The 23,846-nt window shown below is 38.0% G+C and overlaps 1 protein-coding gene and 1 pseudogene across 4 annotated transcripts in view; one reads left to right on the top strand and one right to left on the bottom strand.

Annotated features, from left to right (window-relative positions):
- Window positions 1-23,846, top strand: part of TASP1 (taspase 1) — a 276,089-nt gene that overhangs the window by 71,630 nt on the left and 180,613 nt on the right. For all 3 annotated transcript variants that reach the window (XR_013967338.1, XM_080812603.1, XM_080812604.1), the window contains one exon: window positions 17,644-17,750. Coding sequence is in view for 2 of the 3 variants with exons in the window: in XM_080812603.1 (XP_080668729.1) it covers window positions 17,644-17,750 (107 nt within the window). In the remaining variant the exon portion in view is untranslated. The remainder of the gene's footprint in view (window positions 1-17,643; window positions 17,751-23,846) is intronic.
- On the bottom strand, window positions 87-1,670 carry LOC308349481 (importin subunit alpha-1-like; annotated as a pseudogene). The gene has a single exon. The product of its transcript is annotated as an importin subunit alpha-1-like (transcript).

Below are 23,846 nucleotides of genomic sequence, written 5' to 3'. Positions count from 1 at the left end.
AAAAGAGTTTTTAGTAGAGAAACAGTAAGACAAACTTCTACCAAACAGAGCACACCACAAACAACTTTCTGCCTCAGCTGTATAAGCTAAAAGTTAAAGGGCCCAGCAATGCCATCCTGAACCTGGAACGTATAGGCTTCAGAGGTAGTTTCTGGCACAACATTCTTATCTTCCTCTTCCTCTACAGAGAAATACTTCTCAATCAAGTTTAATGAAGCTTTGTATACAGACTCATTTTCATGGTTTTGTAGAGCCTCGATTTTGTCCAAACCTCCACATTCTTCAATCATTATACTTTCTCAGTTTTACCTAGTTCCTCAGCAGCCTGAAAGATGTTTGAAATGGCATCCAGAATAACCATAATAATTTTGGTATCCTTTGCAGTTAAGAGGTTCACCAATGGTTCTATTATGCCACAATGAACAAGGTATACAATCTGTTCAACTGTCCCACCACTTGTATAGTTGGTCACAGCCCAGACAGCTTCCTTTTGTGTCTTAAAGTCTGCCTTAGAGCGAACATCAATGAGGAATGGGACTAATCCATGATTCACAACTTGCTGTATCTGGTCCTGGCGGCCAGCTGTGATGTTTGACATTGTCCATGTGGCTTCCTTCTGAATATTAGTTTTGGGGTTCGTTAGCAGACTGGGAAAGACAGCAAGTGCTCCTGCATCTATTATAACCTGAGTCTGTTCATCTGTCCCAGTGACAATATTTCCTATGGTTCTTAGTGCAGGAGTCACAATGGGCAATTCAGTAGCTCTTAGAAGCTTCACAAGCTGGGGCACAACTCCTCTTTTCACAACCATTTCAATCCATTCATTTGGACCATCAGTAAGGTAGGAGATGGCCCAGCAGGTATCTGCCAAGACTTTTGGATCATTGTGATGCAGGAGACAAACTAAGGTAGGAAGAATCTGTTCGACATCTCATGGGGGTGCAGGATTCTTGTTGCGACAAAGGTTTGAAAGTGTCCAAGTAAGGTTACGTAAGTAGCCACATGCTAATGATGACATATCAGGAACCACAAGGAGAGCCAAAAGCACATCAACTGCACCATACTTGATAACCAAGTCTTGAAAAACTGAACTGTCACCTGCAATGTTTCCTAGAGCCCATACAGCTTGTTCACTGATGGTGGGCATGGGAAGATGCCAACAGAGAAATGAATGCTGGGATAGCACCTCCATCTACCACAGCCTTGGTCTGTTCTGATGTCCCGGAAGCAATGTCAGTGAGAGCCCAAGCAGATTCAAACTGAACGGGACTACAATCAGTTCTGCCCAAGAAGGACACACATTTTGGAACCAAACCAGCCCGGATTATGTTGTCTATGGGGGGCTGCTTTTCCCTAGAAAGTAGTTTCCTAGCAGCTTGAGTAGCCTGGAGCTGGCTTTCCAAACTGTTGCTATTTATGCCCTTGACAAAGTCATCAACAGACCAATTTACAGTGCGCTGGTTGTTGCAGTTTTCCTGCAGTGGAGAGGTAGCATCATCGGTAAACGATCTTACGTTTCCCCTTTTCAGCATTTGGTCATCCTTCTTAGCTTTCCTCAGCTCCACATTAACTTCTATTCGACACCGCCTCATTTCTGTACTGTCTTTCCCCTTGTTCTTGAATCTCTTAAGGCAGGCAGCTGGTGAGTTAGCATTCTCATTGGTGGACATGGTTATGAGACAAAGGGAGAAAGACGGCTGGCTCAGGCTTCCATGGGAGGCGGTCCGGGACATGCAGGCTGCAGGTCAGCTGCCCTCAAAACGTCCACCACGGATCACCCCAAAGACGGTGTGGCTTGTGCAGCTGGCCGGTGCAATTTTTTAAACTTGATTACCTTTGTGGATTGGGAAGGTGTCATTGGTAGGTTTTTATCCCTTTTCAGTATTCCAGAAGTTTTCAGAATGTCTTTCTTGGGTTTATTCTAAAATAGTCTTTGACATAGTTTCTCACATACTTAATATTTCATTCCCGTATGTAGATGTGAATTTCTGCCTGGCATTATTCCCTTCAGCTTAGAACAAACATTTCTGGTAATGTGGTAGGTGTAGTGGTGAAAAATCAGCTTGTTATCTGAAAAAAACCCTTTATTTTTGCCTTTACTTTTGTTTATTTTTATTTTTTAATTTTTTATTTTTTTAAAAGACACAGAGGGAAGTTTTTTTTTTTTTTTTTTAGATTTTATTTATTTATTTGACAGAGAGAGAGATCACAAGTAGGCAGAGAGTCAGGCAGAGAGGTGGGGGGAGAAGCAGGCTCCCTGCTGAGCAGAGAGCCCAATGCGAGGCTCAATCCCAGGACCCTGAGATCATGACCTGAGCCGAAGGCAGCGGCTTAATCCATTGAGCCACCCAGGCGCCCCTGCCTTTACTTTTAAAGTCTAATTTCTTGTTGAATACAGACTTCCATATGGTCAGATTTTTTTCTTTTAGCACCTTTTTTTCCTTTCTTTTATTGTGGTAAAAAAATATATATAACATAAAATTTACTATTTTAACAGTATTATGTATATAATTCAGTGGTTCTAGGTACATTCAGTGTTGTATAACTGTCATAATTGTGCATTTCCATAACTTTTTTTTATCATCCCAAGCAGATTGTACCCGTTAAACAGTAACTACCCATTCCCCCTTCTCTCTAGACCCTTGGTAGCCTCTATTCTACTTTCTTTCTTATGACTTTGACTATTCTAGGTAGCTTCTTGAAGTGGAATCATAGAGTGTTTGTCATAGCCTGGTTTTTAGGCTTTGTGAGAGTGAGTTTATTTCAGTTTTGTTCTTAAACTTAGAGTTAAACCTTAGTACTAGCCTGTGGTCTTTCTTCCCAAGGTAAGTCCTTTCCAGGGTTTTATTCAAAAGTCTCAACCTTGAAACTTTGTCTCTTCTACACAAAGTATTTCTCAAAATCTGCGTCAGCTATATGGTATATGTTTAAATATAAGTAAAGAGTAGATTGCAGACATTGTTCTATCCTTTCAGTTTATGGGTGTGATTCTGCTACAAGGAATCCTATTTTCTTTTCTGTTGGCTGGGTTCTGGTCTTACAGTTTTTCTGCCTTTGAGTAGGATACTATGAAAGACAAAGTGATAGATAAAACATTTTGTGTACTAATTTTAGAATTTTGTGATAACTGGTATGTGATATATTAGTACTTCACTCTTTAGTATGGCTAGGTAATGCTGTTTTAAGTTTTTCTTTCCTTCCCTACACTTATTTATTTATTATTTCAAGTATTTTATTTTTATTTATTCTTTTATTATGCTCAGTTAGCCATTGTGGTACATCATTAGTTTTTGATGTAGTGTTCAGTGATTCATTAGTTGCGCATAACACCCAGTGGTCTGTTTTAAGTTTTTTATTTTTAGAGAGTTACAAATTCACATGCAGTTATAAGAATTAATGCCGAGAGATCCCCATGGATCCTTTACTCAGTTTTCTCCAATGGTAATAATCTTGTAGAACTCTAGTGTAGTATTATGTTTGGGATATTGACATTGATTTAGTCGAGATACAGAACACTTGTATCTTCATAAGAATAACCCAGTTTGCCTTTTTATAGTCATACCCACTCATCTCCATGCCTTCCTTAACCCCTGGCAGCCACTGATCTATTCTCCATTAGTATAATTTTGCTATTTCAAGAATGTTATATGAATGGCATCATACAGTATGTAACCTTTTGGGAAACAGCTTTTTAGTAATTCAGTGTAGTTCTTTGGAGAGTCATCCAGGTGGTTGTATTTATTAATAGCTTTTTCCATTTTATTGCTAAGTAATCCATGCTATGGGTCTATCACTGTTTATTTAACCATTTGCCCATTGAAAGACATCTGGATTGTTTCCAGTTTGGGGCTGTTATTAATAATTCTGCTATAAACATTTGTGTACATTTTTTTTCTGTAATTCTTTTTGAATGTTTTGACAAAATACACATAACATAAAATTTATCATCTTTAACATTTTTTAAAAAGATTTTATTTATTTATTTGACACAGAGAGAGAGAGATCACAAGGAGGCAGAGAGGCAGGCAGAGAGAGAGGGGGAAGCAGGCTCTCTGCTGGCAGAGAGCCTGATGTGGGGCTCGATCCCAGGACCCTGAGACCACGACCTGAGCCAAAGGCAGAGGCTTAACTCACTGAGCCACCCAGGCGCCCCTAAACATTTTTTAATGGTACAGTTCCGTGGCCTTAAGTATATTCACATTTCTGTGCAACCATCACTACCATCCTTCTATAGAACCCTTTATATCTTGCAAAACTAAAACTCTGTACTTATTAAACAGTAATTCCCTCCACTGGCAGTTTAGCTCCTGGAAACCACTATTCTGATCTCCATCGTTTAAATTTGACTGCTGTAGTTACCTCATGTAAGTGGAACCATGCATTATCTGTCCCTTTATGACTGGCTTTTTTCACTTAGCATGATATCCTCAAGGTTCACGCATGTTGTAGCATCTGTCAGAATTTCTTTTTAAGGCTGTGGGGCACATGGGTGGCTCAATCAGTTAAGCTTTCAACTCTTAATCTCAGCTCAGGTCTTGATCTCAGGGTCGTGAGTTCAAGCCCTACATTGGGCTCCACACCCAGTGTGGAGCCTAGTTAAAAAAAAAAAAATTCTTTTTAAGGCTGAAAAATATTCCACAATATATACACCACATTTTGTTTATCCATTTACCTCTTGATGGATACTAAGGTTGCTGCCAACCTTTGGCCACTGTGTATAATGCTGCTGTGAACACGGATATACAAATATCTTTTAGAATCCCTACTTTCAATCCTTTTGAGTACTGAGAAATAAAACTGCTGGATTTTATGGTAATTCTGTTTTCAGTTTGTGGAAGGACTACCATTGGCAACACCATTTTAAATTTCCACTAATAGTGTACAAGGGTTCCAGTTTCTCCGTATCCCTACCAACACTTGCAACCTATTTATTTTCTGTAAATAACAATCATTCTAATGGGTGTGAAGTAGCATTTCATTGTGGTTTTGGTTTGTATTCCCTAATGATTATAATGTTAAACATTTCTCATGTGCTTATTGGCCATTTGTGTATCTCCTTAAATGTTTCCCAAAGGGAAAAAGAGAAAAGTTGAAGGTGGGGAAAAAGCTCCAACCTTTTAAATTCCTTGGAAATCAATTCTTCTGGAGAGGGAGGGCATTGCAACAATGGCTGCCTGCCTCTGTATCTGCACCTTGTGACCAGTACCAGCAAGAAGCAATCAGAGTACATATCCTAGTATTTGGAGGACAGGGTCTTTATTGCCCAAGCTGGCACTCACAGGCTGTGTGCGGTCTACTCTAGGAATACATGCATGGTTGTCTGCCAGAAGGATGGGGATGGGGAATGGGTAGCTGCTACTGCAGTAAGAGCTGAAATTTACCCTAATGACAATTTACTTCAAGCCTTCACTTGAGATTACAGCCTTAAATAAACTCCAGAGTTCCATAACATTTGCATTAAATTGTGGCAGACCAATTATTCTTTAGATGGGGAGATGGATTCCTGGCATTTCCTACTTGGCCATCTTCTCTCTAACTCCATCTTATTAGTTTTGTATTATGTCATTCTGATTTAAAGATATTAATCCTGTCTCATAGCTATCTGCTTATACTTAAAAAATTTAAGTTATTATTACCTTTGCATATGTTTTTTGCCTTATGGGCATTTTAAATCTTATATGATTGTATCAGTCAACCATCATTTTAACAGATTCTGGCTTTGATAATATTTTATGGAAAATCTTCTATTTTAAAATTAAAACCAGTTAAACTAAAAAATAAAGTCTCTTTCAAAAAAACCTGATATATATGCCTATATTGTTGTGTGATAGTTTAACTTTTTTGCCCCCCCTTTTTTTAGATTTTATATATTTAAATCATTAACACTTTAAGATTTTATTTTTATGTGTAGCGTGAGGTAGGAATCTAATTTATTTTTCCAAATAGATAACATTATGTCAAGACAGCTTATTGAATAACATATTCATTTCCTACTGGTATAAAATATCACTGTTTTTCTCAAATTCCATTAGAATATACATAAATTTGTTTCTGAACTTGATGTTTAATTCCATAACTTTTTTTTTTTTTTGGCTCATTTCTATGTCATTACTACAGTATTGTTTTCAGACTTCATGATTAGTTTGTTATTGGGTATTTTGCAGTTTTGGTTGGTATTATAAATAATCTCTCCATTTTGCTTCTTTAACCCATTTATTGTGAACTCTTATAGGCATACCTCCTGTAGGTAGACAATTATGTTGATGTTCTAATACACTTACAAGTTTTCTTGTACTTATATTCTGTATCAGTTGGCTTTCTCTAAATACATGCACTGTGGTAGAATTTCTGGATCAGTGTCTGCCTATCTTCATCTTTACCAGATGATGCCAAAGTATTTTTCAAAATGTTTTTTGCCAATAAATATAACTGTATTTAATGTATGTATGTTTGTGTATATGTGCATATGTGTATATCTGCATATACACGTTTATTTGTGTAGCTTTGTTACTAAACCCTTTTATTAATCCTAATAATCTATATGTAGATTCTGGTTGATTCCTAAATTCATAAGCATATTATTTGTGAATAATGATAGTTTTATTTCTTTCTTTTGAATCTTTATACTCATTTTTCTTCCCTTTTTATTGCTGAGGTATCATCAGTACAATTTAATAGAAACAATGATAATTGGACATATTTAAATGCATATAATGCTTTTGGTTGAAAATTTATTTATATGTTATATTTAGGGAGCTTTGTTTTACAAGATTTAAAAATTGTAAATGAATTTAATATTATATTTTTGTTTATTAAGAGGACATTAATTTTTTTAAATTTAAACTCAGTTAGCCAACATATAGTACATCATTTGTTTCAGATGTAGTGTTCAGTGGTTCATCAGTTGTGTATAACACCCAGTGCTCATCACATCATGTGCCCTCCTTAATACCCATCACCCAGTTATCCCATCCCCTCACCCATCTCCCTTTCCGCAACCCTCAGTTTGTTTCCCAAAGTCAAGAGTCTCTCATGGTTTGTCTCCCTCTTTGATTTCTTTCCATTCAGTTTTTCCCTTACTTCTCCTATGATTCTCTGTGCTATTTCTTATATTCCACATATGAGTGAAGCCATATAATTGTCTTTCTCTGCTTGACTTATTTCACTTAGCATAATACCCTTTAGTTCCATCCATGTTGATGTAAATGATAGGTATTCATTCTTTCTGATGGCTGAGTAATATTCCATTATATGTATAACCACATCTTCTTTATCCATTCATCTGTTAAAGGACATCTAGCCTCCTCCCACAGTTTGGCTATTGTGGACATTGCTGCTATGAACATTGGGGTTCAGGTATCCCTTCTTTTCACTATGTCTGTATCTTTGGGGTAAATAGCCAGTAGTGCGTTTACTGGATGATAGGGTAGCTCTATTTTTAACTTCTTGAGGAACCTTCATGCTGTTTTCCAGAGTGGTTGTACCAGCTTGCATTTGTACCAACAGTGTAAGAGGTTTCCTCTTTCTCTACATCCTTGCCAACATTTGTTGTTTCCTGTCTTATTAATTTTTGCCATTCTAACTGGTGTAAGGTAGTATCTCATTGTGGTTTTGATTTGTATTTCCCTGAGCCAAGTGATGTGGAGCATTTTTCATGTGTTAGCTGTTTGTATGTCTTCTTTGGATAAAAGGAGGACATTAATTTGTTAGTCAGTGATATTGGTCTGAAATTCTCCTTTTTGGTGTGGTCTTTGCCTGGTTTGGGGATCAGGGTAATGCTGGCTTCATAAAAAGAGTCTGGAAGTTTTCCTTCTGCTTCAATTTTTTGAAATAGCTTCAGGAGAATAGGTGTTATTTTTTCTTTGAAAGTTTGGTAGAATTCCCCAGGGAATCCGTCAGGTCCTGGGCTCTTGTTTTTTGGGAGGTTTTTGATCACTGCTTCAATCTCGTTACTAGATATCGGTCTATTCAGGTTGTCAATTTCTTCCTGGTTCAATTTTGGGAGTTTATAGTTTTCCAGGGATGCATCCATTTCATCTAGGTTGCTTAACTTATTGGCATATAACTAACTGTTGATAATAACTTCTGATGATTGTTTCTACTTCCTTGGTGTTAGTTGTGATCTCTCCCTTTTCATTAATAATTTTATTAATTTGAGCTTTCTCTCTTTTCTTTTGGATTAGTGTGGCCAATGGTTTATTGATCTTATTGATTCTTTCAAAAAACCAGCTTCTAGTTTCATTGATACGTTCTACTGTATCTCTAGTTTCTACCTCATTGATCCCTGCTCTAATCTTGATTATTTCCCTTCTTATGTGTGGAGTTGGTTTAATTTGTTGTTGATTCTCCAGTTCTTTAAGGTGTAGAGACAGCTGGTGTACTCTGGATTTTTCAATTTTTTTGAGGGAGGCTTGGATGACTATGTAATTACCCCTTAGGACCGCCTTTGCTATATCCCATAGGTTTTAGAGTGAAGTGTCTTCATTCTCATTGGTTTCCATGAATTGTTTAAGTTCTTCTTTGATCTCCTGGTTGATCCAAGCATTCTTAAGCAAGGTGGTCTTTAGCTTCCAGGTGTTTGAGTTCTTTCCAAACTTTTCCTTGTGATTGAGCTCCAGTTTCAAAGCATTGTGATGTGAGAATATGCAGGGAATAATCTCAGTCTTTTGGTATCGGTTGAGTCCTGATTTGTGACCCAGTATGTGGTCTATTCTGGAGAAGGTTCCATGTGCACTTGAGAAGATTGAGTATTCTGTTGTTTTAGGGTGGAATGTTCTGTATATATCTATGAGGTCCATCTGGTCCAATGTGTCATTCAATGCTCTTGTTTCTTTATTGATTTTCTGCTTGGATGATCTCTCTATTACTGAGAGAGGTGTGCTAAGATCTCCTACTATTAATGTATTCATATCAATATCACTCTTTATCTTGATTAATAGTTTTCTTATGTAATTGACTGCTCCCATATTGGGGGTGTAGATATTTATAATTGTTAGATCATCTTGGTGGATAGTCCCTTTAAGAATTATGTAGTGTCCTTCTGTATCTCTGACTACAGCCTTTAGTTTAAAATCTAATTTATCTGATATGAGAATCACTACCCCGGCCTTCTTTTGAGGCCCAATGGCATGAAAGATGCTTCTCCATCTCTTCACTTTCAGTCTGGGTGTATCCTTAGGTTCGAAATGGGTCTCTTGTAGACAACATAGGATGGATCCTGTCATTTTATTCAATCTGCAACCCTGTGTCATTTTATGGGAGCATTTAGGCCATTCACATTGAAAGTGATTATTGATAGATACATTTTTATTGACATCGTGTTACCTTTGAAGTCTTTCTTTCTGTAGATTGTCTCTATATTTGTGTTCAATGATATTCTTAGGACTTTTCCTCTTTTATATAACTCCCCTTAATATTTCCTGCAGTGTCAGCTTGGTGGTCGCATACTTTTTTAAGCCTTGCCGGTCTTGGAAACTCTTTATCTCTCCATCCATTTTGAACGTCAGTCTTGCTGAATAAAGTATTCTTGGCTGCATGTTCTTCTCATTTAGTGCCCTGAATATATCTTGCCAGCCCTTTCTGGCTTGCCAGGTCTCTGTGGACAGGTCTGACGTTATTCTGATGGGCTTTCCTCTGTACGTAAGGAGCTACTTTGTCCTAGCTGCCTTCAAGAGGGCCTGCCTACAATTATAATTCCTCATTCTTACTATTAATTATTACTATTAATAATTATTATTTTTACTATTTACTATTAATAATTACTATTAATTATTATTATTAGGTGTCTCGAGGACTTTTGAGAATCTATAATCTGGGGGGTAGACCGTTCTGCCTCTAGTACGTGAACACTGGTTCCATTTGCGAGATTGGGAAAATTTTCACAGAGAACTTGTTCCACTATATCTTCTAGACTTCTTTCTTTCTCCTCCCCTTCAGGGATTCCAATAATTCTGACATTGGAACGTTTCATGGCATCATTTATTTCCCTGATTCTGTTTTCGTGGCTTCTAAGCTGTTTGTTCCAGGCTTCCTCCTGATCCTTTCTCCCTGTTTGTCCTCCAGATCACTAATTCTATCTTCTGTCTCAGTTACCCTAGCTTTCAGAGAATTTAGATTAGATTGGAACTCATTGAGAGCATTGTGAACATTATCCCTGGTGGCTTTCAGTTCTGCCCTAACATTATGAATATCATCCCTGGTGGCTTTCAGTTCTGCTCTAATCAGTTCCGTTTTGTCATCCATGGCTTTCTCCAACCTAGCTATTGCCTGGATAATTGTTAGCCTGAATTCCCTTTCTGACATATTGTCTATGTCGATAGCCATTAGCTCTGTTGCAGAAGGCCCATCTTCTGAATTTTTCTTCTGTTGGGCATTCCTCCTCCTAGTCATTTTGGTGAGAGATGGCCGAACGGATGTAGCTGGGTGTATCGACTGTGGTGCGGTCAAGGTGCACCCTGGAATGCTTCTGAGCAATCAGGTGTCCCCACCCAAATGAAAGAAAAAAGAAAGAGAGAAAAAAGAAAAAAAGAGAGAGAGAGAGAGAGAGATGGGGAAAAAAAGATAAAAGAGAAGGTTCAGGGGCACCTGGGTGGCTCAGTGGGTTAAAGCCTCTGCCTTCGGCTTGGGTCATGATCTCAGGGTCCTGGGATCGAGCCCCGCATGGGGCTCTCTGCTCAGTAGGAAGCCTGCTTTCCCCTCTCTCTCTCTGCCTGCCTCTCTGCCTACTTGTGATCTCTGTCAAATAAATAAATAATAAAATCTTAAAAAAAAAAGAGAGAGAGAGAGAAGGCTCAGCCCAAATGGGCCCCAAGGTAAGATTTATGAAGTATAGAAACAAAAACAAACAAAAAGACTGATAAAAGTATATGACAAGAGAATAAAATACATATATAAAAGCAAAAAAAAAAAAAAAAAAGAACCTCGTCAAAAAGAACCCCAAGTATAAGATTTATATGCTATCCGGACAAACACAAATACACAGAAACACTGGCGGAAGAAAAAGATGGGAGAGTGGTGATAAATTCTCAGTGTGGGCGAGGAAGGTTATTTTGATTCTTCCTGGATATATCTTGATATCTTTGTTAAAGGACTCAACTTTCCTAAGATAAAGGGGGATTAAAAATTGGTTTACCTATAGGGGTAGCATTGATTGGGGAAAGGGGATTACCTTGAAGTTTAACTCTATATGAATATTAAAAAATAAAAATAAAAAAAGAATAAACTAAACTAAAAAATAAAATTTAAAAAAATTAAAAAATAGAAAAGCAAAAGAAAAACATGGTATATGTATCAAAAAGTTCAGGTTAAAAGGTTATTATGGAATTTGATATACTGGACATCTCACTGTGATGGTAAATAGGTTAAAAAATTATCTATATTAAAAAAAAAAAAAGAACCAGAGTAGTGGGAATGAATTAAAAATAAAAGTTGTATCTATGAAGTAGTGGTGGTTGTTCTCTTGTCATCTTCCCCCCCCCCCCCCCCCGGTTGGCTTTCTGGGGGAGGGGCCTGCCACGTGGGTTTTCAGGCAATGTTCCCTGAGTTAAGTCCTCCTGGCCCCCTCAAGGGGGTGGGCTCTGAGGAAACCGGTTTTTCAGGCTTTTGTTCTCTGGATGTTTTTATGTTTGTTCATTTGTTTTCTCTCGCCTTGACAGCTTTTGATGGTTTTTGGAGGTTTAGAGGAAAGCAAACTGCACCCAGACGTCCCTCTCAGAGAGAAGCCTCAGTCTGTTCCCCTCTGGGTGCTGCAGAGCACATAAGTTCCCCCTCGGCCTCTGGCAGAGCATGTTCTGAGTCGCGGTCCCTGGGGACACAGGAACTCCTGCTTGTACCCAAAACCACGACAGTGGCGGCTGTCTGGGCAGCTCCAGACCACCAGAGAGGTTCCAAGCAGCGATCGCCCACTGAGATTTTCCCACTGGCCCAGGCTGGGAGTGCCTGGTCTTTCCGGGTCGGAGAGCTCCGGGCTGGCACCTGCGTGCACCTCTCTCAGGGGAGGGTGTGGGGCACAACTCAGGCTCTGATAGCACGGCACGGCACGTGTGTGGGGACTGCAAAAATTCTGTGCTTCTGCCGGCTGGCGAGGCTCCCAGACCCTCACAGGAGCCGGACCCCACACGCTCTCAGATGCGCTCGCGGCTCAGGGACCAAGACCTGGTTTCTCCACCGCACTCTCTCTGGCTCAGCGCCAGGGGTGGCTGTCCTCGGTCTGGGAACTTAAGCCCTTGTCCCTAACCGCCCCGATTCCCACAATTTCCCCCCGCGATCCTTTGCTCTTTTTGAGTGCTTTCAACCAGACTCCAAGTTAATGCTGGTCCCCAGTCACAGGGCACTCTCGTATTGGGGTATTACTTTCCAATGGGTCGCTTCTGGTGGCTCCCTCCCCCTTTTGTTTATCTTCCGATATCAGTCCAACGTTCTCACTCTGCTTTACCTGCCCACTGGCGTCTTCTGCCCCCGTAGAGATCCAGACGTGTATAAATCTAATCTCAGTCTGATTTCATGGGTGATTGGAGTTCTTTGGTAGGTAATCAGCTCACTTTAGGGTACAGGTTGAAACGGCGCCTCCTCCTACTTCCCTGCCATCTTATCTCCCTCTAGTATTATTTTCTAGTGTTACATTTTCTTTTTTATTAATATGTTTGTATTTCCTCCCCCCCCCCTTTTTTTTTTCACAGAGAGAGAGAGAGAGGGAGAGCAAGGGGAGGGGCAGAGGGTGAGGGAGAGCGTATCTCAAGGGGGTTGCACACCTAACACAGAGCCTGATGCAGGGCTTGATCTCACAACCCTGGGATCATGACCTGAGTCGAAATCAAAAGTCAAATGCTTAACTGATTGGGCCACCCAGGCACCCTGTCTTGACTTCTTTTACCATTCTATTTGAATTAACCTAGAAATTTCAACATACATAATTGACTTATGAAAGTCTATTAGAAGGTAGTACTTTTTATCACTTCTCAGACAATTCAAGGGCTATGGAGTACTTGAATGAACTACATTTATCATCTTCCCAGCTTTTGTGTTTATATTTTAAAACTCAGTACGCATTTAAAACAGTGGGAGACATTATTATTTTATAACAGTCAATTTTCATTTAGATTTGCCTATTTACTTTTTCCTTTGCATTTAATCCCCTCCACTTTTTTTTTCTTTCAGCTTCCACTTTGTGTTATTTTCTCTGTTTCTGAAGAACACCCTTTAGTATTTTCATTAGTCCAGGTCTTATTGGTGATGAATTTGCTCATTCTTGTTTATATAAAGCAATTCTTATTTCCCCTTCATTTTTGAAGGATATTTTCACCGAATATAGTGTTCTGAATCAGCAGATATTTCTTTTCAGCATATTGTTGGTAATTAGTCTACTGTCTCAGGCTTCCCTTTTTTGCTGTTGAAAAGATGGCTGTCATTTTAACTGTCACTTATTTGAAGGTAACCTGTTTTCCCTCTTGCTATTTTTAGATTTTTTCTATTTCATTGTCCTTATTCTATTTTACTTAATGTATTTTGTTATGAACTTTTATGATTTTAATTTAAGGATATTGTTTACAGTTTATTAAATCTGTAGATTAGTGGCTTTTGTAATTTTGGAAAAATCTTATTCCATTTTTAATTAATTTTTAATTTTTTGTTTTTTTATTTTTTGGGAAGATTTTTATTTATTTGTCAGAGAGAGAGAGAAAGAGCACAAGCAGTGGGGAGTGGCAGGCAGAGGGAGAAGTAGGCTCCCTGCCAAGCAAGGGAGCCTGATGTGGGACTTGATCCTAGGACCCTGGGATCATGACCTGAGCTGAAGGCAGACACTTAACCAACTGAGCCACCCAGGAGTCCCTCTTAATCAGTTTTTTAAAACATTACCTATATCCCATTCTTTTACTTTCACCTTTGAAATTCTGATTAAACATGATATTAGACCTTTTCACATTATCTACCCTATTTCTTAATGTTTCTTCTGTGTTTTCTATTATTGTATCTCTTTTATTTTTTAAATATTTTTTAATTTATCATACAATGTATTCTTTGTTTCAGGGTACAGGTCTGTGATTCATCAGTCTTATACAATACCCAGTGCTCATCACAACATATACCATCCCCAGTGTCCATCACCCAGCCATCCCATCCCCCCACCCTTCTCCCCTCCAGCAACCCTCAGTTTGTTTCCTAAATTTAAGAGTCTCTTATGGTTTGTCTCCCTTTCTGGTTTCATTTTGTTTCATTGTTTCCTCTCTTCCCCTATGATCCTCTGCCTTGTTTTGTAAATTCCACCTATAGTGAGAGCATATGATAATTTTCTTTCTCTGATTATCTTATTTCACTTATCATAATACCTCTAGTTCCATTTAATCTCTTTTAGCTACGTTCTGGCTAACTTTTTTTCTGATTAGTCTTCTAATTTACCAGTTCTTTTTTCTCTATCCTATCAGCTACCAAACATGTACATTGAGATCTTCATTTTGGTTATTTATCTTTTCATTTCTAGAAGTTCTATATTTTTTTTAAGAGTCTTTGGTTTCTTTTAGTTTACAGTGTGAATTGTAGATGTTTTTCATGTTTTTAAAATCTTTTTTAATCATTAGAAGTGTACTTGTTTCATATTTATGCCTAATAATTCTGGTATCTGAGATCCAAATTGGAATATTTTTCCTGCATGTTCTCATTTATGGTGCCCCCCCCCTTTTTTTTTGTGCCTGATTATCTTTGACTATGTGCTTATCATGGCCCTTGAATAATTATTTGTGTAGTTTCACCATGGCCTAGGATGGAGGCATTTTTGTCTAGGTACTATTTTTTGCATTTATTTTTGCCAGTTGTGTGTGCACTGTTTATATGAAAAACACTCCTCTGTCCTTTACTCTCATACTGCTGTCATACTCAGAATTCTCTACATTGGGGCACCTCAGTGGCTCAGTTGGTTAAGTATCTGCCTTTGGTTCAGGTCATCATCTTGGGGCCCTGGGATCGAGCCCCATGTCAGGCTCCCTGCTCATTGGGAATTCTGCTTCTCCCTCTGCCCCTGCCCCCCACTTGTGTGCACGCTCTCTCTCAAATAAATTAAAAAAACAAACAAACAATAAAAACACCTCTCTAACACCACTTTTGACACCAGATGTGTGGGTTTCTACACCAAGCAATTCTTTGACGCCATCTGGGTGTCCTACAATTCAATTCAATACTGACTCCAGCTGGAGTTAGAATTTGTCTCATAAATCTACCACCTCCTCTTTAGATACCATTTGAAAGTCTAGGTTGTCACTTGTAGTTCTGACCAACTGGCTATAAATCAGAGGTTCCCATGACCCCATTCTTGGGTTCAGTTAACTTGTATCATCCTCCTGACATGTATGTTTAGCTACCTGGGAACTCCCCAGACCTTGTACTTTTGGAATTTTTGCGGAGGTTTCATCATGTAGGCATGCTCACTCTTTAGCTCAGTTGCCAGTACTTCCTTCCTTCCCAGTGGATGGGGATGGGGCTGAAAGTTTCAAACTTTTAATCATGGTTTAGTCTTTCTGGTGACTAGTCTTCATCCTGATGCTAGCTAGGAGCCCACTAAGAGAGTTGCCTCATTAAAATAAAAGACATTTGTATCAACCAAGGAATGCCAAGGGATTTAGGAGCTCTGTTAGAAACTGGGGTCAAAGACCAAACAGTAGAACAAAAGATGGTCCTAGTGCTGTTATAATTTAGGAAATTACAAGGATTTTAAGAGATCTTTCCTAGGAACTAAGGGTAGAGACCAATGTATATGTTTTCTATTATTTTACACACAATTAATCAGAATCTACTTAAACTTAAAGTTTAACATTCCCTGACCCACCCAGACTATGTGTTTGCAAATCTCTATGCAAGTGCTCCAGTCAACTCTGGACTTCTCAGGGGTAGTTTTTTTTTTTTTTTTCTTTCTAAGTCCTTTTATTCCTATCCTTTTCCTCCTCCTCATTCTTTTCTCCCCTTGATCCAAGACAGTCTTGCTCGAATGTACTTGGTGTTGAGATAGAAGGTAGGAGTGGACTGAGTGGACTTGCATAGTTCTGAATCAGCTCTGTTGTGAGAGCATTAGCCCTTTCAATCCCCAGCATTTTGTGGGAAGTGTCTCTTATGAAACTCCCACCTCTGATGGGCTCTGGGCTTGACTTATGTCTCTCTTTGATGCTATTTAACCAAACTCATCTGTGCTAGTGTTGGCAAATGCTCGTAGTGCAATAATAACAACATTAGTCCTCCGTTTGCTCCCGAATTTAGCTTCGTACTTTTTATAAGGGCTCTAATGTTTTTAAGATGATATTTCTTCATATTTTATCCAACATTTTTAGTAAATTAAGTGGGAGAATTACTCTGAATAATTTAGTCTGCCATAATCAGAAAACTCTATCTCTTTAGCATTGTATTCTAGTTTATAATTTCTCTTTTATCAGCTGAATCTAATTGGCTGTTGAAATCTTTACGTCAAGTTTAAAATTTTTAATTATCATATATTTTTTTAAAGATTTTTTTTAATGTATTTATTTGACAGAGAGAGATCACAAACAGGCAGGCAGAGAGAGAGAGAGGAGGAAGCAGGCTCCCCGCTGAGCAGGGAGCCCGATGCGGGACTCGATCCCAGGACCCTGAGATCATGACCTGAGCCGAAGGCAGAGGCTTTAACCCACTGAGCCACCCAGGCACCCTAATTATTATATTTCTTATCTTTAGAAGCTCCATTGTTCTTAAGTCTGCCTGGTCATTTTATCATTTTTTATGCCTTAATTATATTTTCAATATGTTTTTTCTTAATTTCTGTGATGGTAAACATGTTTTACATTCTATATCTGATTATTTCATTATTTGAGGCCATTGTAGGTCATGTTATCCTTTCTTATATTTGGCTGGCTTTTAGTCTGTTATTTTTGGTGGTTCATTTCTTATGTATTTTGTAATTTCTTTTTTTTTTAAACTATGGGCTCATGTTAATTGGAACGTGGGAATTGTCTGAGGTCTGGTAAGTTAAGGTGTGTTTTTCCAAGCAGTATGTGCATTTGTTTTTGATGGGTTTTTAAAGCTCTGCAACACCAAGATCACTTGTGTGTGTGTGTGTGTGTGTGTGTGTGTGTTTGTGTGTGTGTGTGTTCTCAGACCACACAGATAATAAGAATTCTTTAAATTTGTCTGAATGTACTTTTTGTTCATGAATTTTCTAGTGAGACTTTTCCTCCTTTACATTTATAGCCACAGCTGAAACTTGCAAGTTTCCTGTTTCTTTGTGTACAGTGGCCTTTTCTAGTTTTTCCCTTTCACTGGGCATGTTACTCCTTGAGATTCCTTACTTTTTTTGTGGAAAATCTCTAGTATGTTTTCTCATGTTGTATTGCCTCCAGATTTCATTCCTTGTCCTTTATACACAGAGACCTTCAAAACCAAAGTTCGCAGTAGCATGCATTAGCAGATACCGCTGGGTACCATCTACCTTCAGGATTGATTTGGATTTAACATTTTTTCTTACTTCTTTAACCTTAGGTTATTTCTCTTATTCTCCTATCACTTCAGTGTACATTGGAAAAACTTTTTTTAACCCTTTTTTCATCGTTCTTAAGAAAGGCTCTTCAGGATATCTCATTACTTCATTACCCTAATATTTCTCAAATGTTATTTTTAATGTTTCTTTTATAGGATTCAGTTTAGCTGCATTTAAAAGGAACAAGAGGAAACTAGAGCTGGCAGAAAGAGTGGAAACAGATTTCATTCAACTAAAGAAAAGAAGACAATCAAGTGAAAAGGTCAGGAGGTGTTTGAAATATTAACCATTAATGTATCATAATGATATCTATAATCTGTATTTAGACATATCAGCTTTAGAATAGTACTTTCTAGTAGAAATACAATGCATGCCACATATGTACTTTTAAGTTTTCTAGTAGTTACATTTAAAAAAGTAAGAAGAAACAGGTGAAATTAATTTTAATAATTATTTTGTTTAAACCAGTGAATCCAAAATATCCCTTCAGAAATATAACCAGTGGAAAAATTATTAGTGAGCTGTTGCGCTTTCTTTTTCATTTTTAAAAAAATTTTTAAATTTTTTAATAAACATATAATGTATTATTAGCCCCAGGGGTACGGGTCTGTGAATCGCCAGGTTTACACACTTCACAGCACTCACCGTAGCACATACCCTCCCCAATGTCCATAACCCCACCACCCTCTCCCTACACCCTTACCCCAGGCCACCCTCAGTTTGTTTTGTGACATTAAGAGTCTCTTTTGGTTTTTCTCCCTCCCGATCCCATCTTGTTTCATTTATTCTTTTCCTACCCCCCTAACCCCCCCACCCCCTTTGCATCTCCACTTCCTCATATCAGGGAGATCGTATGATAGTTGTTTTTCTCCGATTGACTTATTTCGCTAAGCATAATACCCTCTAGTTCCATCCATGTCGTCGCAAATGGCAAGATTTCATTTCTTTTAATGACTGCATAGTGTTCCATTGTATATATATATCACATCTTCTTTATCCATTCATCTGTTGATGGACATCTAGGTTCTTTCCACAGTTTGGCTATTGTGGACATTGCTGCTATAAACATTTGGGTGCACGTGCCCCTTTGGATCACTACATTTGTATCTTTAGGGTAAATACCCAGTAGTGCAATTGCTGGGTCGTAAGGTAGCTCTATTTTCAACTTTTTGAGGAACCTCCATGCTGCTTTCCAGAATGGTTGCACCAGCTTGCATTCCCACCAACAGTGTAGGAGGGTTCCCCTTTCTTTTTCATTTTTTAATTAAGTCTTCAAAACTGGTGTATGTTGTATATTTAACATCTCAATTATGGCACTGAGTTTTCACTAGAAATATTTGGTTTGTACTTAAATTTAACAAAATTAACAGTTGAAAAAATAGGTTTACATAACAGGTTATTCTGAACATACTGAAAACTTTCTAATAATTGAATATGTTTTAAAATTAAAATTAGTTAACATTTAATGAAATTAAAAATTCAGTTTCTCATATGCTCTTGCCACATTTTAAGTGCTCAGTGGGTACATGTGGCCCATGACTACTGTTTTGGTTCTTGTAGCTTTGGATAGTGATTCTTAACATGACTGTTTAGAGGGTAGAGTGTGTTTATAAGGAAATGCGTATATTGAATTCATGTAGATTTGTATTTACATTCTAATTACATGTCTCTGTTTCTTAGTCTTTTATATTCTTTGTTTGCATTTTGCACATCACAGTGCTGTCATGAGTCCATGTGTTGCATATCTTAGGTGTTTTGAGGGCTAGAAAGAAGTTGAAAACCACAACATTCTTGCTCAACCTATGGCTTGGGGGTTTGTTAGCACCCAATTCATGATGGATGTCTCATATCACAGGCATTTGATGTACTTTGACATCTCATTAATGTTCTTTATTGGTTATTCCTTTTATGATTGCTTATATACTGTTTATGCTTTCTGTCATAGTTTTATTTACTGTATATAAATGCATAATAAGTTATCTTTCATAGTGATATATATTTTCCCAGTATGTTGCTACAGGAACAATTAATCAAATTTTTTTGGTCTAAATCTTTTCGTTTTCTGCCAGAAAGGAGTAGGAAATTAGGATGTGAATGAACAAATTAGTAAGTAGGTCTTGGTAAAAGTGGATAGTAGTGTGGTTCCATTTCTTGGGTTTCTATACCCCATGTGATATCTGAGTGAGCAAATTTAAGACTTTTGACCTTTTGAAAACCTGTGATAAAATTTGTATGCGGTGAGTAATTTAGTCATTTTTATAAATGTGTATACCCATGCAACTCACATAGCTATCAAGATGTAGAACATTTCCAGTTCTTTTTGTGCTTCCTTCCAACCAGTTTTGACCCTCCACTGGTAACTGCTGCTCTGATTTTTCTCACCATAGATGTTTTGTATTGTTTTTAAACTTTATGTAGTTGAAATCATACAAAAGTTACTCTTTTCTTTTTGGTTCATTTTGCAAAGTACCTTTTTGAGACACTTATCACTGGCTCATTCTTTTTTAATGTATTGAGTGATTAATATTTCCTAGTATGAATATACTGTATTTTGTTTTTCTGTTCTCCTATTGATAGACATTTGGTTTGTTTCTAGATTTTAACTATTGTGAATAAAGCTATTCTGAACATTCTTTTTTTTTTTTTTTAAGATTTTTTAATTTATTTATTTGACACACAGAAAGAGTGCAGGCAGGGGAAGTGGGAGGCAGAGGGAGAGGGAGGAGTAGGCTCCCCACTGAGCAAGGAGCCCAGCATGGGGCTCCATCCCAGGACCCTGGGATCATGACCTGAACTGAAGGCAGACGCTTACCCCACTGAGCCACCCAGGCACCCCTGCTCTGAACGTTCTTATATATGAGTTTAGGATTTTTTTTTTTTTTTTTTGGACATGAGTTTAGGATTTTTATGCTGTTGATCTCATAGAGAATATATTTAGCTAGTCTTATTCAGAAGATTAATTTTTTTTCTTTAGAAAATATTTATTAAGCAGTTACTCTTGTTATGGAGCTGGGTAGTAAGAAAAGCAATGGTGAACAAGGTGGAAGAAATTCATGCAATAATGAAACTTTACATTTTAGTGGATAGAATCAGAAACATAGAAGTATATAATTAAGTAAGCTAGTTACCATGTTTGGTAATTGTTAGGAAGGAAAACACTGCCCTTAAGATGATATGATACAGAGTAACTTGGATGTGAGAGTCACAAAAGAGCCTCAAAGGAAGACTCCTTTAGCTAGAGTCATCATGATAGGTCTCTCTGAGGACATAATCATTGAAAAATAAGATGTGAATTTTATGAAGAGTCATAGAACTCATTCCAGGCATAATGAACTGCATATGCAATGGTCCTGGTGGGGAGCTGGCATATTGAGGGAATGGAGAAGCACGTCAGTGTGCCTAAAGCAGAGTGCAAGGGGAGAATGGTATGAAATGGAGCTGGAGAGGTAGCTGGGTGCTGGCTCCATTAGGATCTGGTAGATTATGGCAGGGAGTTTCCGTTTTATTTCATGAATAATGAGTAGCCAAGAGTTGAAAGTAGAGAACTGATGCCATCTCATTCACATTTTACAGCATTCTCTTGGGCTGTTTTGTGTCATGTGGATCGAGGGTGGGGCAAGAATAGAAGTGAGGAGACTAGTTAGGAAGTTATTACAGTTGGGAGATGTTGACAACAGGGACTGATAGGGATGACATTGGAGAGAAGTAACTGTATCAGGGATATCTTTTGAGAGTTCCTAGAAAGATAGGCATTATTGCTGCCTTAGATATTGGTAAGGAAGAGAGAAGAATGAAAGATTTTAGCTTCAGTGACTGAGTATTGCCATTTACTGAGGTAAGGAGGCCTGGAGGAGGCATGGCTTCATGGTGATAGATGTAAGAAGTGGAAATTTGGCTCATTTCCCCTTAATGGACTCAGATTAAGCAATACTTTCCATTTTCACCATAAGACATATTACCTGATGCCAACAGCACCCTAAACGCCCTAAAGCTAATAGAACATCATTTAGTGTACCATGCTCCTCTGCTCCTTTTAGTTGAATTATATACCACTAAGAACCCTGTTATGCTTGTTATTATTACTGTAATTATATAGTTAATTGTCATGTAAACTGATGAATACTGAGTTTAAAAAAGAGAGTTATGGGTCTGTAAGGTAAGACTATTGTTTGTTTGAGAGCTAACTTGAAAAAATAAAGTTGGTTCATAAAAAATTGCCATAGAATTAAGTATAGACATGCCAGCTGTAAAAGAGAAAAATCGTAAAAATCTAAAAGCATTCTGGGTGTGTTGCTAGTATTTTTATGTTCTTGTTCTACTTTAGATAAAATGAAACTTGAAATCCTAGGACAGTTCAGTGTATTATAGTTTATATAAGAAAGATGATATGGAACATTTAGTTGTGGGCCTGCATTCAAAGAAAAGGCTTTGGTCTTATATAAAAAGATTGGCTAATGAATGAACCTTTGTGTTTTAAATAAGAAGAAAATGTTTAAGTTATGTGTACTTTGTTTTTAAATGATTCTTCACTTTACCCAGAGAATATTCAACTTTTGAAAAATTTAACCTACCACTTACCATACTGGTTAGGAGGATTTTTTTTTTCTTCCTTCCTTTTTCTTTTTCTTTTTCTTTTTCTTTTTTAAGGAGGATTTTTCAATAAAAAGCTTGATACAGCAGGAGGAAAGATTAACTGTGAATTTGGGTTACATATATCTGAAGCTTATGGACAGATGAGAAAGGAGATTTCCACTTGGGAATTATTGGCATCAAAAGGTATATACATACATGTGGCTAGATGAGCTCACTTAGTAGTGAGAGAAGATAGGGGTCTGAAAATTGAACCCTGAGCCAGTTAAACATGTACAAGTTGGGAAGAGGAAAACCCAGCAAAGGATAAAGAAGATGCAGTGAGTGAGACAGATGTATCACCAGAAGAGTGTCTAGGAAGCCACAGAGGAGTAGTTCAAAGTCAGTCATCATCTGGATGGAGCACTGCTAAGAGGGCAGAGGACTGACCTTTGGATTTAGCAACTGAAGACTGTGGGCCTAGATAAGGATAGTTTCTGTGACACAGTGGATTATGGACCGGTGTGGCACAGGTTAATCAGGGAGAACAAGGGTGCAGATGATTCTTTTGAGAAGTTTTGCCATGGAGTAGTGAGAGAGAGAGAGAGATCTGAGGTCAAGAGACTCTACCATTGTCAATTATGGTCTGTAATTCAGTAAGTAATTTATCATAAAAAGGCTCAGTTTTCTTTTTTCTTTTATTTTCATTCTTCTTCCTTTCTTTTCCTCCCTGCATTCCATCCTTCCTAAATTTTATTTATTTACTTGAGAGAGAGAGAGTGAGAGAGAGAAAGTATGGAGGGAGGAGGGTCAGAGGGAGAAGCGGGCTTCATGCTCAGTGGGCTGCATGATGCGGGATTCGATCCTGGGACTCTGGGATCACGACTTAAGCCAAACGAGGGCAGATGCTTAACCAGTTGAGCCACCCAGGTGCCCAAAGGCTCACTTTTCTTATCTTTAAGAAAATTGTGATATTCTCCCATAGCAGGGCTGTTATGGGGAACAAAAGTGATAGTAGGTGTTCAAGTGGTTTGTGGCTGTAATTGATGTAGACACAATAGTCTTTGCCATTGTGACCTGTATCCTTAAATTCACTTAGCCAAGAAAAAGAAAAAGGAGGGGAGGAAGGGAAAGAAAACTGCTGCCCCAATTAATTAACTTGGGTGGAATATTTTTAGATATCTTAAATGACAGGAAAATTATTTTTTACTATTATTAACATATAATGTATTATTTGTTTCAGGGGTTCAGATCTGTGATTTATCAATCTTATATAATACACAGTACTCACCACAACACATACCCTCCTCAATGTCCATCACCCAGCCACCCATCCCTCTCACTCCCCTCCACTCCAGCAACCCTCAGCTTATTTCCTGAGATTAAGAGTTATGGTTTGTTTCCTTCTCTTATTTCATCTTGTTTCATTTTTTGCTCTTTCCACCTATGATCTTCTGCTTTGCTTCTCAAATTCCATGTATCAGTGAGGTTATATGAAAATTGTTTTTGTTTGATTGAGTTATTTTGCTTAGCATGATATCCTCTTGTTACATCCACATCATTGCAAATGGCAAGATTTCCTTTTTTGATGGCTGAGTAATATTCCCTTGTATGTATGTACCACATCTTCTTTATCCACTCATCTGTTGATGGACATCTGGCTCTTTCCATAGTTTGGCTATTGTGGACATTGTTGTTATAAACATTGGGGTGCAGGTGCCCCTTCAGATCATTACATCTTTATCTTCGGGGTAAATATCCAGCAGTGCAATTGCTGGGTTGTAGGGTA

This window comes from Martes martes, assembly GCF_963455335.1.
Source record: "Martes martes genome assembly, chromosome: 9".
In the NCBI taxonomy this organism is placed as follows: Eukaryota; Metazoa; Chordata; class Mammalia; order Carnivora; family Mustelidae; genus Martes; species Martes martes.
This window is presented reverse-complemented; position numbering and strand designations above follow the sequence as displayed.